The sequence below is a fragment of the Myotis yumanensis genome, unplaced genomic scaffold (genome assembly GCF_028538775.1).
Source record: "Myotis yumanensis isolate MYYU_CA2020_CCGP unplaced genomic scaffold, mMyoYum1.0.hap1 SCAF_19, whole genome shotgun sequence".
NCBI classification, from domain to species: domain Eukaryota; kingdom Metazoa; phylum Chordata; class Mammalia; order Chiroptera; family Vespertilionidae; genus Myotis; species Myotis yumanensis.
In genome coordinates, this window is record NW_027223770.1 from 1,125,557 (window position 1) to 1,141,527 (window position 15,971).

General features: G+C 41.5%; 1 protein-coding gene across 1 annotated transcript in view; it reads left to right on the forward strand.

The window, feature by feature from the left end:
* The window catches only part of TECTA (tectorin alpha), a 111,279-nt gene extending 100,474 nt beyond the window's left edge, over positions 1–10,805 (forward strand). Inside the window, exons 22-24 of the mRNA XM_070399891.1 lie at positions 366–453; positions 9,403–9,519; positions 10,052–10,805. Coding sequence (XP_070255992.1) covers positions 366–453; positions 9,403–9,519; positions 10,052–10,152 — 306 coding nt within the window. The 3' untranslated portion in view covers positions 10,153–10,805. The remainder of the gene's footprint in view (positions 1–365; positions 454–9,402; positions 9,520–10,051) is intronic.
* Positions 10,806–15,971: the final 5,166 nt, after the last annotated feature.

Genomic DNA, 15,971 nt, shown 5'->3' on the forward strand with positions numbered 1-15,971 from the left:
AGATTTTATTGCACTGGTCCCTAAACTTTGACACTCCAGCTTCCTGCTTACCCCATATTTACAAAATTGAGATGTGAATTATAGTCAGAGCTTCTTCCACGTGCTGCTGCATAATTAGTGTCTGATGAGATACAGCACTCCTCATTCCCAGGAATGCATCTAATTCTAGTGCGGAGAATACATTTAAGTCTCTTCAACAGAGAGCCTAGAGTCCGGGGGCTCTGTGATCGAGAAGGCATCGGGCACATTAATCTGAACAGTGATGGTGCTCAGGGCTGCAACCACTGCCTCGGGAGGTGGAAACATGGTGGAAAAGAGATACCAGCCTGATCGTGTAAAATTTCCCCTGGTGTTCTGTCTTTCAGAATTGCCCACAAAATTCCAGGATTGCCACAGAATATACCAAAGAACCTAAAGAACAGATCATTTCAGTGGGACCCATTAGGAGAAAAAGTATGTATGTTTCCTAAAACACACTATAAATCATTAAAACAAGGAGAGGGGAAGGCCTGAGGCAACTCTTGTCTGCGCGTCACCTGTAATGTGAATCTAGTGAATGAGGAGCTGAAGACACTGCCCACTTCATGATGAAACCCTTTTCTTGACTATTAAAAACTCACAATCACACTGGGCTTTTCCTTTTCCTCCCCTCTCTTTTAAGCAGGGGTGGGGAACATCTGGCCTGTGGGCCTTCAGATCATTTGGTCTGGCCCTGCCAATGCATTATGGGTCAGTTAATTACATGTTTGACCAAATATAACAGGTTGAATTTTAAGTTGATAATTTTATATGGGATTCAAAAATGCCAACAGAGTAAGTGGAAGGTACACTGACACTCTCCCAGGACCAAACTGGAAATACAACTAAAGTTATAGAAAAACCACCCTGAAAAATCAACTGAAGACTAGCTGGAGAGAACCCTGATAACTAAGGATGGAAAGAGGAGACCACATGGAGTCTAATAGGAAGGGCAGAGGCTCCAAAGGGCTGGCTAGACTCTTTCAGACACCAGCTAAAGTTCCAGAGGGATGTCTCAGCTGTGGGAGTTCCCACTGAGAACTCTGGGGTCTAAACCCCCAGCTAGGCACCCCAGCCCACAGCATCAGAAATGATAACGGTGTCCACATAACATCAGGCTGTGAAAAGCAGCAGGGTTGCTGTCTGCCTGAGAGAGACAGCTGGAAATGCAGGCACCCTCTTAAAGGGCCAATGCACAAAATTTCATGTGCAGCCACTCACCTTGGGCTCCAGCAGAGGGAGGGCAAAGTAGACTAAAGCTGAGTGAGGATAGTCTAGGGTTGGGGGGTCTGGGGTTGGAGCTCGGAGGCCAACCAACAGAGTTTCCTGTGCTGAGTCATTCTTGCACCCTGTGAAGGACATCTTTCTCTGGTGGACCGTTGCTATCTAGGCGGTTTTGGCCTGGGGAAAAGGCAATTCCCCACCCTGCTGGAAGACCTCTCACCCCACTCCGTGGTCAATATCCTGATACTAATCAAGACTGGACTGCAGGCAGAGGTAGATCTCTAGAAGCTTTGAGTCTTTGCCTGATCTCCTTCTTGGCCCAGGGTTAGGAAAAGCACATTTTGGTCATTTCCAAAGGCACCCAGCCCCAGCAGAGGGAGCCACAAGCTGTGGATTGGTGATAGCTCCAAACAGGGTACTCAGACCAGTCACAAAGAGTGTCTGACGTTGTCCTGCACTAGATATTGGGAGTAGAAGCAGATCTATCTAATACATAGACACAAACTCAAACAGGCAGCCAAAATGGGGAGACAAAAAATCAAGCCCCAAGTGAAAAAACAGGAGAATTCTCTAGAAAAAGAGCTAAATGGAATGAAGAGAAGAAATTTATCAGATATAGAGTTCAGAATAATGATTGCAGGGAAACTCAACAGCATGAGAAATGATATAATAACTATGAAAAAAGATCAGTTGGGAATAAAGATTGACATAGAACTAATAAAGAACAAATTGGAAGGAATATACAACAGATTAAGGGAAGCCAAGTATAAATCAGTGAATTAGAAGACAAGATAGAAAAAAAATAACTCAATCAGAGAAGCAAACAAACAAAACAATTAAAATACATGAGCAAAGCTTAAGGGAGCTGTGGGACAACATGAAACATAACAATATTTGCATCATGGGAGTGCCAGCAGGGGAAGAAATGAGCAAGGCATAGAGAACATGCTTGAAGAAATAATGGCAAAAACTTCTCTAACCTGGTAAAGAGAAATGTCACAAAAGTTCAGGAGGCACAGAGAGTCCCATGCAAGAGCGCAAACAGTCCCATGCCCAGACACATCATAATTAAAATGCCAAAAACTAAAGACAAAGAGTGACTCTTAAAGGCAGCAAGAGAAAAGCAATTTGTTACCTACAAAGGAGCGCCCATAAGGATGTCAGCTAATTTCTCATCAGAAACTCTACAGGCCAGAGGGAATGGCATGAAGTATTCAAGGTAATGAAAAGCAAGGATCTGAAACCAAGATTACTATATCCAGCAAGGTTATCATTCAAAATAGATAGTGAAATAAAGAGCTTCCCAGACCATTAAAAAAAAAAAGGCTAAAGGAGTTATCACCACCAAACTAGCAATGCAAGAAATGCTAAAAGAACTTCTGTAATGAGAAAGAGAGAGAGAGAGATAGGCATTAAGAATGAAAATGGCTATAAGTAAGTACCTATCAATAATAACCTTAAATGTAAATGGATTGAATGCTCCAATCAAAAGATACAGAGTAGCTGAATGTATACAAAAATATGACCCAATTATATGCTGTCTACAAGAGACCCATCTCAGAACAAAAGACTCACACAGGATGAGAGTGAAGGGATGGAAAAAAAAATTCCATGGAAATGGAAACAAAATAAAAGGTGGGATAGCAATACTCATATATGATAAAATAGACTTCAAAATGAAGGCCATCACAAGAGACAAAAAAAGTCACTACATAATATTAAAGGGATCAATCCAACAAGTGGATAGAACCCTAGTAAACATATATGCACCCAATATAGGAGCACCTAAATATATTTTTTAAAAATCTAGAGAACTTTAAAAGAGAGATCAACAGCAATACAGTCATAGTAAGGGACTATAACACCCTGCTGACTTCACTGGATAGATCTTCCTGACAAAAAATTAACAAGGAAACAGAGTCTAAATGATATACTAGATCAGATGGATTTAATCAACATTTATAGAACATTACACCCCAAAGCTTCAGAATATACATTCTCAAATGCACATGGGTCACTCTCAAAGATAGACCACATGTTAGGACACAAAACAAGTCTCTACAAGTTCAAGAAGATTGAAATCATATCAAGCATCTTCTCAGACCACAGTGTAATGAAATTAGAAATCAACTACAGTAAAAACACTCAAAAACATTCAAACACATGGAGGCTAAATAGCATGTTATTAAACAATGAATGGGTTACCAATGAGATCAAGAAAGAAAGAAAAAACTTCCTGGAAACAAATGAAAATAAACACACAGCAACCAAAAATCTCTGGGAAACAGCAAAAGCAGTCCTGAGAAGGAAGTTCATAGCACTACAGGCCTACCTCAAAAAATAAGAAAAATTAATAATAAACTATTTAACTCTACAGCTTAAAGAATTAGAACGAGAACAACAAGAAAACCCCAGAGTAAGTAGAAGAAACAAGATAATAAAGATTAGAACAGAAATAAATGACATAGAGACTAAAAAAAATACAAAAATATCAATGAAACCAAGAGCTGGCTCTTTGAAAAGATAAACAAGATTGGTGGACATTAGCCAGATTCATCAAGAAACAAAGAGAGAGGACTCAAATAAATAAAATCAGAAACAAAAGAGTGAAGTAATAACCGACACCACAGAAATACAAATTATAAGAAAATACTATTTACAGCTATATGCCAACAAGCTGGACAATGTGGATGAAATGGTCAAATTCCTAGAAAAATACAATATCTCAAAACTAAATCAGGAAGAATCAGAAAACCCAAAAAGGCCAATAACAACTGATTACATTGAAGCAATAAAATAATAATAATAATAATAATAAAAGCTCTGGTCCAGATGGCTTCACAGATGAGTTTTACAAAAAATTCAAATGAGAACTAACACCTATACTCATCAAACTACTCCAAAACATCCAAGAGGAAGGAACACTTCTAACCTCTTTTTATGAGGCCAGCATCATCCTGAATTTTAGACCAGATAAAGAAACTACAAAGAAAGAGAATTATACGCTAATATCCCTGATGAACATAGATGCTAAACTCCTCAACAAAATATTAGCAAATTGGATCCAGAAGTATATTAAAATGATCATACACCATGGCCAAGTGGGATTAGTTCCAGGGATACAAAGCTGGTACTGTATTCATAAAACAATAAACGTGATTCATCAAATACACAAATTGAAAGACAGAAATCATATGATCATATCAATAGACACAGAAAAAGCATTTGACAAAATCCAACACCCATTTTTGATAAAAACTCTCAGCAAAGTGGGAATAGAGGTAGCATATCTCAACATGAAAAAGGCCATATATGACAAATCTACAGCCAACATCATACTTAATGGGCCAAAACTAAAATCATCTCTCCTAAGAACAGGAACAAGACAAGGATGTCCACTTTCACCACTCTTTGCCTGATCTCCTTCTTGGCCCATTTTTTTTTTAGTGGAATCGAAGTTTTGTTTTTTTTAGAGAAGCCAGTCCAGGAAAAGGTGCAACTGGGGTTCCAGGAGCAGGCCAGTGTCCAGAGCTTCCTTTCCACGTTACTGTCAGAGTGGTTCAGCATCCCAGCTAATTAAAGTCTATTGGTCCATGTGTGGAGGCCCATATGGCCATAAGCCACATGGGTAATAGGGAGCCCATCTCCCGCCATCAACCCAAGAGTCTAGCACACCAAGAGAGAGACCGCTTTCACCACTCTTTTTTTTTAAATTAAATCTTTATTGTTCAGATTATTACATTGGTTCCTCTTTTTTCCCCCCATAACTCCCCTCCACCCAGTTCCCACCTCACCCTCCCCCCTCACTCCCCACCCACTGTCCTCATCCATAGGTGCACGATTATTGTCCAATCTCTTCCCGCACCCCCCACACCCTTTCCCCCCGCCCCAAAACAGTCAGTCCATTCCCTTTCTATGTCCCTGATTCTATTACAATCACCAGTTCATACTGTTCATCAGATTATTTATTCATTTGATTTTTAGATTCACTTGTTGATAGATGTGTATTTGTTGTTCATAATTTGTATCTTTACCTTTTTCTTCTTCTTCCTCTTCTTAAAGGATACCTTTCAGCATTTCATATAATACTGGTTTGGTGATGAACTCCTTTAGCTTTTTCTTATCTGTGAAGCTCTTTATCTGACCTTCACTTCTGAACGATAGCTTTGCTGGATAAAGTAATCTTGGTTGTAGGTTCTTGGTATTCACCACTTTGAATATTTCTTGCCACTCCCTTCTGGCCTGCAAAGTTTCTGTTGAGAAATCAGCTGACAGTCGTATGGGTACTCCCTTGTAGGTAACTGACTTTCTTTCTCTTGCTGCTTTTAGGATTCTCTCTTTGTCTTTTGTTCTTGGCATTTTAATTATGATGTGTCTTGGTGTGGTCCTCTTTGGATTCCTTTTGTTTGGGGTTCTCTGTGTTTCCTGGACTTGTAAGTCTATTTCTTTCACCAGGTAGGGGAAGTTTTCTGTCATTATTTCTTCAAATAGGTTTTCAATATCTTGCTCTCTCTCTTCTTCTGGCACCCCCATAATTCGGATGTTGGTGTGCTTGAAGCTGTCCCAGAGGCTCTGTACACTCTCTTCGTATTTTTGGATTCTTTTTTCATTTTGCTTTTCCAGTTGGGTGTTTGTTGCTTCTTCGTATTTCAAATCTTTGACTTGATTCTTGCGATCCTCTGGTCTGCTGTTAGGAGTCTGTATAATATTCTTTATTTCAATTAATATGCTTAATTTCTAGTTGGTCCTTTATCACAACATCGAGGGTCTCATTAGTTTTCTTGAGGATCTCACTACGTTTATCGGCGGTCTCGCCAGTCTTTTCGAGGGTCTTACTAAATTTATCGGCGGCTTCTAGACAGTTCTTGAGAGACCATAAAAGTGTGGTTTTGAACTCTATATCCAGCAGTTTGCTTTCCTCCATTTCTGTCATTTGTGTCCTGTTTCTTTGTCTTGGCATTTTTTATGCTTTGCTGTGTCGATAGAGTGGCTTTCTGTGCTAAATGATCCAATTACCTGAGGTAGACACTCTTGGTGCACCCCCTTGTGGGCTTTGTGCACAGTCTTGTTGTAGTTAAGCCTTGTTTGTTGTATGTAAAGCTGGGAGGATTTGACCTCCAAGCCAATTGGCTGTGAGAATCAGCTGTGTCTACGGTGGGAGAACTTCTGTGCTGAAGACACCCTTATGGGGCAAGACTTGCTTCAGTGGGGCTTTGGTGCTCACTGAGTCTGTCCCTGAGTGTGTCCCTTATAGATCGGAGGAGCTGTAATTGGATGGTCCCACTCTGACCACTGGGTACACTGGCTCTTGGATCTAAGGAGGTGCTAATCTAGCCTTTGCCTGAGGCTACCCAGCAGAAGCCAGCTGTAAAGCAATGCAAGTTACCCTGGGGCCTTGGGGCCACTTCAGTTTGTTAAGTTATTTTCAGATAACAAAAGGCCGGGCCTTTCATATGCAAAAGCCTCGGTGTATGGCTTGGGCGGGGCAGGGTCCCAGGGGATCAACAGGGTGGGCCGAGCCAGCCAGCAGTATGGCTGCTCTCAGTCCTGCCTTCAGAGGTCCTGGCAATCGCTGAGAGTGCCTCCAAGAGAAAGCTGCCCTTGAGTTCTGACCGATGCCAGACAGTCCCATTTCTCCCGTGTGAGTCTGGGTCACCAAAGACTCGCCTGGAACTGGAGCTCAGAGCCTGAGACTCCCTCCCAATTGAAAAAGACAATCGTGTTCTCAGCCGCCAGCCCTCTCCGCATGCACCTCCGCACCTTTGTATTTACTTCAGCACTGCACCTCCTCTGAGTCTCGGTATGCTTTTCTCTTTCCTTCTAGTTGTAGAAATTCCACTCAGCCAGCCTTTCTGTGGTTCTGGATGATGTCCGTTATGTCTTTTAGTTGTATTTTTGAAGTGGTTGTGCGGGGCAGCAATCTCCGGTGTTTACCTATGCTGCCATCTTGGTTTCTCCATCCACTTTCACCACTCTTATTCAACACAATACTGGAAGTCCTAGCCACAGTGATCAGACAGGAAGAAATAAAAGGCATCCAAATGGGAAAGGAGGAAGTAAAACTCTCATTATTTGCAGATCACATGATATTGTAAATAGACAACTCTAAAGACTCCAACAAACAACTACTAGATTTAATAAATGAATTTGGCAATGTAGCAGGATACAAAGTTAACACCCAGATATCGATGGCATTTTTATACACCAATAATGAATTCTCATAAAGAGAAACTAAACAAACAACCCCATTTAACATTGCAACAAAAAAAATTAAGATACTTAGGAATAAAGTATCTTAAAGTATCCTTTAACAAAGGAGATAAAAGACTTGTACTTGGAAAACTACAGGATGTTGAAAAAAGAGATAGAGGAAGATATAAACAAGTGGAAGAATATACCATGTTTATGGATTGGTAGAATTAACATCATTAAAATGTCTGTATTACCCAAAGAAACCATACGGATTCAGTGCAATCCCTATTAAAATACCAACGGCATATTAAAAAGATCTAGAACAAACACTACAAAAATTTATATGGAACCAAAAAAGACCCACGTAGCCACAGCAATCTTGAGAAAGAACAAAGTTGGAAGAATCACAATACCAGATATCAAGTTATACTCAAAACAGCCTGGTAATAGCACAAGAACAGGCATATAGTTTGATGGAACAGAACAGAGACCCCAGAAATTGACCCAAGTTTATGCTCAGTTAATATTTGACAAAGTAGATAAGTGCATATAATGTAGTCAAGATAATCTCTTAAATAAATGGTGTTGGGAAAATTGAACAGGTACATGCAAAAAAATGAATAAACTCAAGATGGATAAAAGACTTAAATGTAAGTCATGAAACCATAAAAATCCTAGAAGAAACTATAGGCAACAAAATCTCAGACATCTCTCATAGCAATATGTTTATGGATACATCTCCTCGGGCAAAGGAAACTAAGGAGAAAATAAATGAGACTACATCAAAATATGGTAAAAAACAAAACAAAAACAAAAACAAAAAACTTTTGCACAGGAAAAGAAACCATCAACAAAATGACAAGAGAGCCCACACATGGGAGAACATATTTGGCAATGATACATCTGATAAAGGGATAATATCCAAAATATATAAGGAACTCATACAGCTTAAAAAAAAAAGAAGACAAACAATCCAATTAAAAAGTGGGTAAGGGACCTGAATAGACTCTTTTCCAAAGTGGAGATTAAAAAAAGGCCAAGAGACATATGAAAAAATGCTCAAAGTCACTAATCATAGGAGAGATGCAAATTAAAATGACAATGAGGTATCACCTCACACCTGTCAGAATGGCTACCATCAACAAATTAACAACAAATCTTGGTGAGGATGTGGAGAAAAGTGAACGCTAGTACACTGCTGACTGGTGCAGCCACTATGGAAAACAGTATGGAATTTCCTCAAAAAAATTAAAAATGGAACTGCCATTTGACCCAGCATTCCCACTTCTAGGAATATATCCTAAGAAACCTGAAACACCAATGAGAAAGAATACTATGCACCCCTATGTTCATAGCAGCACAATTTACCATAGCTAAGATCTGGAAACAGCCCAAGTGCCCATCAGTAGATGAGTGGATAAAAAAGCTGTGGTACATTTACACCATGGAATACTGTGCAACAGTAAAAAAAGAATCTCTTACCCTTTGAGACAGCATGGAGGGGCCTGGAGAGTATCATGCTAAGTGAAATAAGCCAGTCAGAGAAAGACAAGTATCACATGATCTCACTCATATGTGGAATCTAATGAACAAAATAGATCCAAAGACATAGACACATGGAGCAGACTGTGGAGTCTCAGAGGGAAGGCGTGGAGGGTGGGTGGGTGGGAAGAGATCAACCCAAGAACTTGTATGCATCTATGCATAACTATGGACACAGATAATTGGGTGGTGAAGGCCTAGGGTGGGGGACGAAGGCTGACTAGAAGTCAATGGGGGAATAAAGAGGAATATGTAATACTTTCAACCATAAAGATTTTTTTAATTGTATGGCCTGATAATGATGTTATAAATATCCAGCTGGCCCTTGGCAGGAAAAAGGTCCCCACCCCTGCTCCAGCCGTGCCCTGACAGGTGAGCTGAAGAGGTAACTCTCTGCCATGAACTTGACTAACTGCTCTCTTTCAGGGCTGGACTGGTGTGAGGACAACGGAGGGTGTGAGCAGATCTGCACCAGCCGGGTGGAGGGGCCCTTGTGCAGCTGTGTGACGGGCACCCTGCAAGAGGACGGCAAGAGCTGCCGAGGTAGACACCCCGATTCTTGGCTTCAGCTGGGGCGCAGGAACTTCCTCCCACTGAGAGGAGCACGTCATGACTGAGGCCAAGCTGCCAGCAACAGGCCTATAAAAATTCAGACATTAAGAAGGAACTATCTGAAAAAGTCCTAAGAAGTTTTAGCACCCTTTTGGTTTTTGGGGTTTTTTTTTAACCTTTGGGTCCCTGCTCTTTTACTAAAAGATGATGATTTTTAAAATCATTTAAAAAGTAATTATTTTTAAAAATAGTATTGGCTTTAAATCTGGCTGCCAAGTCCACTGGCTGTGGTTGGGAGTGGAATGTTTGATTCAATAAATGCCACTTCCTACAGTGGCCTTCGCTCAGGGTCCCCCGGCGCCACTGAGGCCAGCAGGCACCTCTGCAGGTTGGGTTAATTCTGCTTCTTCGTGGTCACGTGGACAAAGTGTGTTCTTGGCAATTAGTTGGGAACTGCAAAGATCTCTGATCCTTATCAAACAGGATTTTTTATAGGGCTCACTATGTGCCTTTCTCTTTGCAGCCTCTAATTCTTCCACTGAGCGTCAAGTCTGGACACTGCTTCTCGTCATGACCCAGATTTCATTGTGGCATTTTGTGTATAAATCAGTCACGACCTCATAATTAACTCAAGGTTGCTATATGAAGTACTGTAATTTACGTTTTTCCATTCCCTGTAGGATAAAAGGTGTGTGCCCTTAACTCAAAACCTATTTCAAAGTGTCCAGAATCTCAACAGGATGCCACCTGCCTCAAATGATCAGAGATCTGGAGATGAGTGAAATTTCAAACTCCTCTTTCAAAGGACACAATGGGGCTTCCAAAGCCAGTTGTGGAAAGCATATATCTTGGTAAAAATTTTCAAACAGTTGTCACTAGAAACTGATTCACTCAAATAACCAATAAAGGACAAAATTCTGGTTAGAAACGTCTGACTGGAATCTGATCAGAGAATCTGTCCAGCCCGTGCTGTTTCCGGATCATAGGTTTTACGAAGAGGGAACAATGTGGAGAAGCAACAGCTGGGGGGACGACTCCCTCTGAGGACTCTTTCTCAGTTTGCAAGTGTCTGATCTCTGATCTGCGTGTTGCTCCCTTTCTGTATGATGAGCTCCTTCCCTACCCTCGTGTCCTCCAACCTCTCCATGAGCCTGGTCACTGGTATGTTGTTTGCAGACCTTGGGAGCCCTACCCACTTCCATTCCCTCAGACCCAATTCCTTCTCTTTTTATAAATCAACCAAATAATTTTTTAATGTGTTTTATGCTTAAATAAACTTTGTGTTCAGTATTCTCGTTACTTGGTGGCTGAAATCATTCTTACCGATGTTGAGCCTGCGCACTAAATAGCAAGCTGTGATTTTAAAAGGAGGCCAGGTCTGCATGGCCTGAGCATCACTGCCTTTGTGCACTTGCCTGTGGCACTCACACAGCACTGCGGGCTGTAAGGAATCGCGCAGAAGGAGGCAGGTGGCAACCTCTTTGTAAGCAGTACAAGGTAAACCCACTCCAGGCTTATTTTCAAGTTGTTCTGGATTTAAGCTAATGGCAATTTTGATTTTTCCTGGAAGTCTGGAAAAAGCTGAGCAGAAATCCTGAGCGTTCTTAAATGTGCATGTGGATACCGGTCCTGTCTCTCGCACGTAGAGGCGCATGGCCCATCCCTGGTGAAAGCAGTGGGATGCGGACTGAGTCTGCACCAGCTGCCTTGTATTTTCTTGAGAAACAGTATGGAGGTTCCTCGAAAAAATAAAAATAGAGTTGAGGAGGAAGCAAGATGGTGGCATAGGTACACACCTGTACTTGCTGCCTTGCACAACCACATCAAAACTACAACTAAAAGACAAACGGATATCATCCAGAACCACGGGAAGGCTGGCCGAGTGGAAGTTCTACAACTAGAAGGAAAGAGAAAAGTGCATTGAGACTGGTAGGATGTGTGAAGGTGCGGAAGTGCAGAGGTACGGAGGCGTGCACAGAAACGGGCTGGCAACTGGGTGCATTGTTGTCTTTTTCAATCGGGAGGGAGATACAAGCTCCCAATTGCTCTGAACTCCAGTTCTGGGGGGCGAGACTCTGGGGACCCAGACTCATACGGGGAGAAACTGGACTGTCTAGCATCAGCCGGAACTTGAGGGCGGCTTTCTCGCAGAGGTGCTTGCAGCGATCATTGTTCCTGCACAGGGCCGCCGGACACAGAGACCCCGGGATCTCTCTGAGGCAGGGCTGACTGGCAGCCATTTCGGTTTGCTCCGCCCTGATGATTCCCTGAGACCCTGCCCCACCCAATTTACAACCCTACCCAAGCTGTGAGCAGAGGCTTTTGCATAGGAATGGCCTGTTCCTATGCAATCTAAAACCTAACAAACTGCTGCTGTGTCAAAGAGTGCCAAAGCTTCCAAAGAAGGCCTAAGGCTCGACAGCAGCCTACATTGCTTCACAGCTGGGCCTCATCTGGGCACTTCCAAACCCCAAACAAAGAGGAGGAATCTGAAGATATCTCTGTAGCTCCTGCTGGGTAGCCTCAGGAAGAGGCTAAATTAGCACCTCCTTGGATATCCAAGAGCCAGTGTACCCAGAGGTCAGTGTGAGACCATACCAGATTTCAACTCTTCACATCCATAAGCGACACTCAAGGGGAAGACTCAGTGAGCACCCAAAGCCCCGCTAAAGCAAGTCCTGCCCCATAAGGGTGTCTCCAGCACAGCAGTTCTCCTATTGTAGACACAGCTGGTCCTCATAGCCAATTGGCCTGGTGGTCAATTCCTCCCCGTGATACGAATAGCAGTCAAGGTTTAACTATAACAAGACTGTGCACAAAGCCCACAAAGGGGTGCACCAAGAGTGTCCACCTCAGGTAATTGGAGAGGCTGAGCCACTGGGCCCTATAGGACACCTAGCACAGAAAGCCACTCTGTCAACACAGGGAGGCAGCCAAAATGTGGTGATAAAGAAACAGGTCACAGATGACAGAAATGGAAGAAACCAAACTACTGGATAGAGAGTTCAAAACCACGGTTATAAGGTTTTTCAAGAATTTTCTAGAAACCGCCGATAAATTTAGTGAGACCCTCAATAAGTCTAGTGAGACCCTTGAGGATATAAAAAAGGACCAACTAGAAATTAAGCATACACTGACTGAAATAAAGAATATTATACAGCGATCCGACAGCAGACTAGAAGATCGCAAGAATCAAGTCAAAGATTTGAAATATGAAGAAGCAACAAACACCCTACCAGAAAAGCAAAATGAAAAAAGAATCCAAAAATACGAAGAGAGTGTACAGAGCCTCTGGGACAGCTTCAAGCACACCAACATCCGAATTATGGGGGTGCCAGAAGAAGAGAGAGAGCAAGATATTGAAAACCTATTTGAAGAAATAATGACAGAAAACTTCCCCTACCTGGTGAAAGAAATAGACTTACAAGTCCAGGAAACGCAGAGAACCCCAAACAAGAGGAATCCAAAGAGGACCACACCAAGACACATCATAATTAAAATGCCAAGAGCAAAAGACAAAGAGAGAATCCTAAAAGCAGCAAGAGAAAGAAAGTCAGTTACCTACAAGGGAGTACCCATACGACTGTCAGCTGATTTCTCAACAGAAACTTTGCAGGCCAGAAGGGAGTGGCAAGAAATATTCAAAGTGATGAATACCAAGAACCTACAACCAAGATTACTTTATCCAGCAAAGCTATCGTTCAGAAGTGAAGGTCAGATAAAGAGCTTCACAGATAAGAGAAAGCTAAAGAAGTTCATCACCAAACCAGTATTATATGAAATGCTGAAAGGTATCCTTTAAGAAGAGAAAGAAGAAGAAAAAGGTAAAGATACAAATTATGAACAACAAATACACATCTATCAACAAGTGAATCTAAAAATCAAATGAATAAATAATCTGATGAACAGTATGAACTGGTGATTGTAATAGAATCAGGGACATAGAAAGGGAATGGATTGACTATTCTTGGGGGGGAAAGGGGTGTGGGGGTGCAGGAAGAAATTGGACAATAATCGTGCACCTATGGATGAGGACAGTGGGTGGGGAGTGAGGGGCGAGGGTGGCGGGGGAACTGGGTGGAGGGGAGTTATGGGGGGAAAAAAGAGGAACCAATGTAATAATCTGAACAATAAAGATTTAATTTTTAAAAAATTATGAACAACAAAGTGACAACAAATACATATCTATCAACAAGTGAATCTAAAAAGCAAGTGATAAAAAAATCTAATGAACAGAATAAACTGGTGAATATAATAGAATCAGGGGCATAGAAAGGAAGTGGACTGACAATTCTCAGGGGGAAGGGGGTTTGGGGGGTGTGGGAAGAGACTGGACAAAAATCATACACCTATGGACAAGGACAGTGGTGGGGAGAGGTAAAGAGCATGGGATGGGGTGGGAACTGGGTGGAGGGGAGCTATGGGGGGGAAAAAGAGGAACAACTGTAATAATCTGAACAATAAAGATTTATTTTAAAAACAAACAAATAAATAAATAAATAAAAATAGAGTTACCATATGACCCAGCAATCCATCTTCTGCATGTCGACCAGAAAAACTTGAAATCATTCATTTTCAAAGACTGATTCCCACCTATGTTCACTGCAGCGTTCTTCCTGTGGCGAAGACATGGAAACAACCCAGGCGCCCTTGGACAGAGGGCTGGATAAAGAAGGGACAGTGCATCCACCTATGGATGCTCTCAGCCATGAGAGAGATGAAATACTGCACTTGTGACAACATGGATGGACCTTGAGAACATCATGCTAAGTGAAATATGCCAGTCAGAAAAAGCTAAAAACCGCATGATTTCACTCAATGTGGGATGTAAAACTGAAACTGATAGACACAGACAGACAACAGGATGGTGGTGCCAGGCGGTGGAGGGTGGGGAGATAGTGACAGAAAAGGGAGGCAAATACATGATGATGGAAGATGACGGGACTGGGTGGGGGGCACACCTGCCATATGCAGAGCATGAATGAGGGAACTGTGCGCTTGAAACCTAAATGGCCCTATTAACCAATGTCACCCCAATAAATTTAATTACATACATAGATAAATAAAGCTGCAATGAACATCTGAGTGCAGATATTTGTTTTGAGTTAGTGTTTTCATTTCCTTTGGGAAAATACCCAGAAGTGGAATTGCTGGGTCAGATGGTAACTCTATTTTTAATTTCCTGAAGAAACTACATACTGGCTTTCACAGTGGCTATTCCCAGTTACATTCCCACCAACTGTGCACACGTGCTGCCTTTCTCCACAGTCTGACAAACACTAGGTCTTTCTTGAGACTTAATTAACATTTACAAAACATTTCACCCCAAAGCTGCAGAATATACATTCTCCTCAAGCACACATGGGTCATTCTCAAAGATAGACCACATGTTAAGATACAAAACAAGTCTCTACAAGTTCAAGAAGATTGAAATCATATCAAGCATCTTCTCAGATAATAATGGCATGAAATTAGAAATCAACTACAGTAAAACACTTAAAAACATTCAAACACATGGAGGCTAAATAACGTGTTATTAAACAATGAATGGGTTACCAATGAGATCAAGACAGAAATTTTAAAAACTTAATCAGAAATTAATTGAAATGAACACATAACAACCCAAAATCTCTGGCACACAGTGAAAGCAGTCCTGAGAGGGAAATTCATAGCATTACAGGCATACCTCAAAAAACAAGAAAAATCAACAATAATCCACATAACCTTACAACTTAAAGAATTAGACAGAGACAACAAGAAAATCCCAGAGGAAGTAGAAGGAAGGAAATAGTAAAGATCATATTGGAAATAAATGACATAGAGACTAAAAAAAACAATACAAAAGATCAATGAAACCAAGAATTGGTTCTTTGAAAAGATAAACAAGATTGATGAACCTTTAGCCAGACTCATCAAGAAACAAAGAGAGAGAACCCAAATAAATGAAGTCAGAAATGCTAGAGGTGAAGCAACAACTGACACCACAGAAATACAAAACATTGTTAAAAAAAAAAAAAAAAAAAAAAAAAGGCCACCTGGGCTAAACGGACAACTTCCTGGAAACATACAATCTTCCAACATTTACTCAGGAGGAATCAGAAAACCTGAATAGACCAACAACAACTGATGAAATTGAAGCAATAAAAAGTAAAAATAAAAATAAAAAAACTCCCAGCAAACAAGAGCTCTGATCCAGATGGCTTCACGGGGGTTTTACTAAACAGTCAGAGCACTGAAACTGTCCTGCTCACACTATCCCACAGAGCCAAGATGCTTCATTGTGTTCTGGTGCTGCCACAGCACACGTCTTTGGGGTTCATCTTGGCAAGGGAGGCAGTGTGGGGAGCCACACCCCACAAGAGACACATATCACTTCTGTTCCCATTTCATTGGCCAGAGCAAGTCACATCGCTGTCACTAACTTTTAGAGAAAGGAGAAGTGT